The sequence below is a fragment of the Leptinotarsa decemlineata genome, unplaced genomic scaffold (genome assembly GCF_025532065.1).
Source record: "Leptinotarsa decemlineata unplaced genomic scaffold, Ldec_3_MD MMD2_tig00078360_RagTag_RagTag, whole genome shotgun sequence".
In the NCBI taxonomy this organism is placed as follows: Eukaryota; Metazoa; Arthropoda; class Insecta; order Coleoptera; family Chrysomelidae; genus Leptinotarsa; species Leptinotarsa decemlineata.
The window spans coordinates 667,844-669,695 of NW_027412727.1; the positions used below are offsets into that span (position 1 = coordinate 667,844).

At 44.5% G+C, this 1,852-nt stretch overlaps 1 protein-coding gene across 1 annotated transcript; it reads right to left on the bottom strand.

Annotated features, from left to right (window-relative positions):
• Window positions 1-492: 492 nt before the first annotated feature.
• LOC141487067 (uncharacterized) lies at window positions 493-1,416 on the bottom strand. Its single transcript, XM_074185870.1, has 2 exons — window positions 1,262-1,416; window positions 493-1,198 (listed from the first exon to the last, which is right to left on the bottom strand). Exons 1-2 carry the CDS (start codon window positions 1,414-1,416, stop codon window positions 493-495), a joined length of 861 nt encoding a protein of 286 aa, XP_074041971.1.
• Window positions 1,417-1,852: the final 436 nt, after the last annotated feature.

Sequence of the window (1,852 nt, forward strand, 5' to 3'; positions counted from 1 at the left end):
ACTGAATATTCCAACAGATAATTCCTACTTTTATACTTTTGAAAGGGAGTGGGGGAGGAGTGGGGTGGAGAGGGGATTAAGTGGGAATGAATTTCAAAAATGACATGAGCTATATTCCATGAAAGAGAAAATTGAAAATACTATATGAATTATATGAAATATACTTATTGATTTCATTATGAAACATATTTTCTTCCCAAGAGATTATTTACAATAGATTAGAGAACACAAAAATTGATGTGAGGTATTTGCATAGAAGAACTTGTAATTGAAATAAAAAAAGGAAATAATAATGAGACGAAGTGAAGAAAAATGCTCCAACCATCGCATTGTTCAATGTGTACCAAACCAAAACAATGTACACCCTTAATTTCACTTCTTTTTTTTTTTATTTTATTTTTATTTCCTAAAATTACAAACATAAACTCAAAACTATCTTAATTAAATATTCCTAACTAACCTAAAACTAATCTTACTACACTTACACTTAATCTATGGGAAAGTTTTTATAAAAGTCACTAACTTTTTATAAGTCTCTATCGAAGAGGTATCTGCTTCACACTTTTTCTCCAGAGATGCATACTTCCGATCTAGTTCGGCTATTACTTTTTCTGCTTCCCTCCGTCGGTTAACAATTTCAGCCATTTCGCGCTTCCTTTTAACCAACGCGGCCTCACTAGCTCGAGAAGCATGTTCTGCTTCCTTACATCTCTGTAGAAAACTGTCCAACATTTCACTAACCTCTCCGATAGGCTGTCGCACTTGTGGCACTAACACTTCAGGATTCGTCACCGGTGTTGCCAGCATCGGCGAAAGCGGCACCACCGACGGAGTGAATACGATGGGAGCCTCCTCCGATGGGGACAATACAACTGGTGGCTCCTCCGGAGAAGGCGCCCTAGGTTGTTCCACTACTGCTGCGGGTGGTGTGGAGGGCCTTAAGCTGTTTGGAGCGGTCGACCAACTACCTGCATAAGGATTAGTCCTATTGCAAGTAGCTCGGTACTTAGAAATAGGACCAACCTTCGCTGCAGGTCGTTGGCAAACCTTCTTTACAGGCCTGACTTCCTCCTCCTCCTCGAATAAGTCAGGGCTGGTGGATCTGCACCTAACTCGCGAAGTGGATGCCTTCTCCTGCTCTGTCATAGGCATGATGGATGCCACAGCGTTATTTAATTCCTGAGTGTTGGATGCCATTCTGAAAATGTAAAATAATACAAAGTTAGTAGATGTAAAAAATTAAAGTACATTGTTAACTTACTCAAACTTAGCTCCTCGTCGTATAGTACACTGCTTCTGGTTGAGTATGGCTGGACTGCTCTGGATGACTGGAGTTGTCGTACTGAATGTAGAAGAACGTGCTCCTCGGGGTATCAACATCATTGGGAGTGGAGGGAATGAGGTGGGGGCGTGCATGCGCAATGGTTGGAATATGGTGGGGCGAGAAATGGTAGGAAGTGGGCGGGGTGAGCAATGGTGGGAAGAAAGCGGGCCGCGCCCAGCGCGGCTTACGCCCCAATTCGCTACGCTCGCGCCGGCGCGCTTCGCGCGCCGGCGCGAGCGTAATGGGGCCACTAACCACCCCGGGGGGAAGAGGGGGGGGTGGGGGGTGGCCCCCCACCCCCACCCGCGCGCTTCGCGCGCCGTGAAACCTAACCTAACCTAACACCTATGACCCTAACCTACAGTATGTATTAATCTAATCTAACCTAACGCGGGAGTAAATTCACCATGTTGGTTCAATTAATACGTCATCTGTTGGTTTTGGTTTTGGTTCTATTATTCTAACATTTGGATCAATGTCCAGTCCTGGATATCCCAGTCCACCTGATGGCCTGACTTTATGGCTTTT

Coding starts and splice junctions, on each gene's coding strand:
- LOC141487067 (XM_074185870.1), bottom strand. CDS start 1,416: ATGCACGCCCCCACCTCATTCCCTCCACTCCCAATGATGTTGATACCC. Junction 1,199..1,261: donor CGACGAGGAGCTAAGTTTGA/GTAAGTTAACAA, acceptor TTACATTTTCAG/AATGGCATCCAACACTCAGG.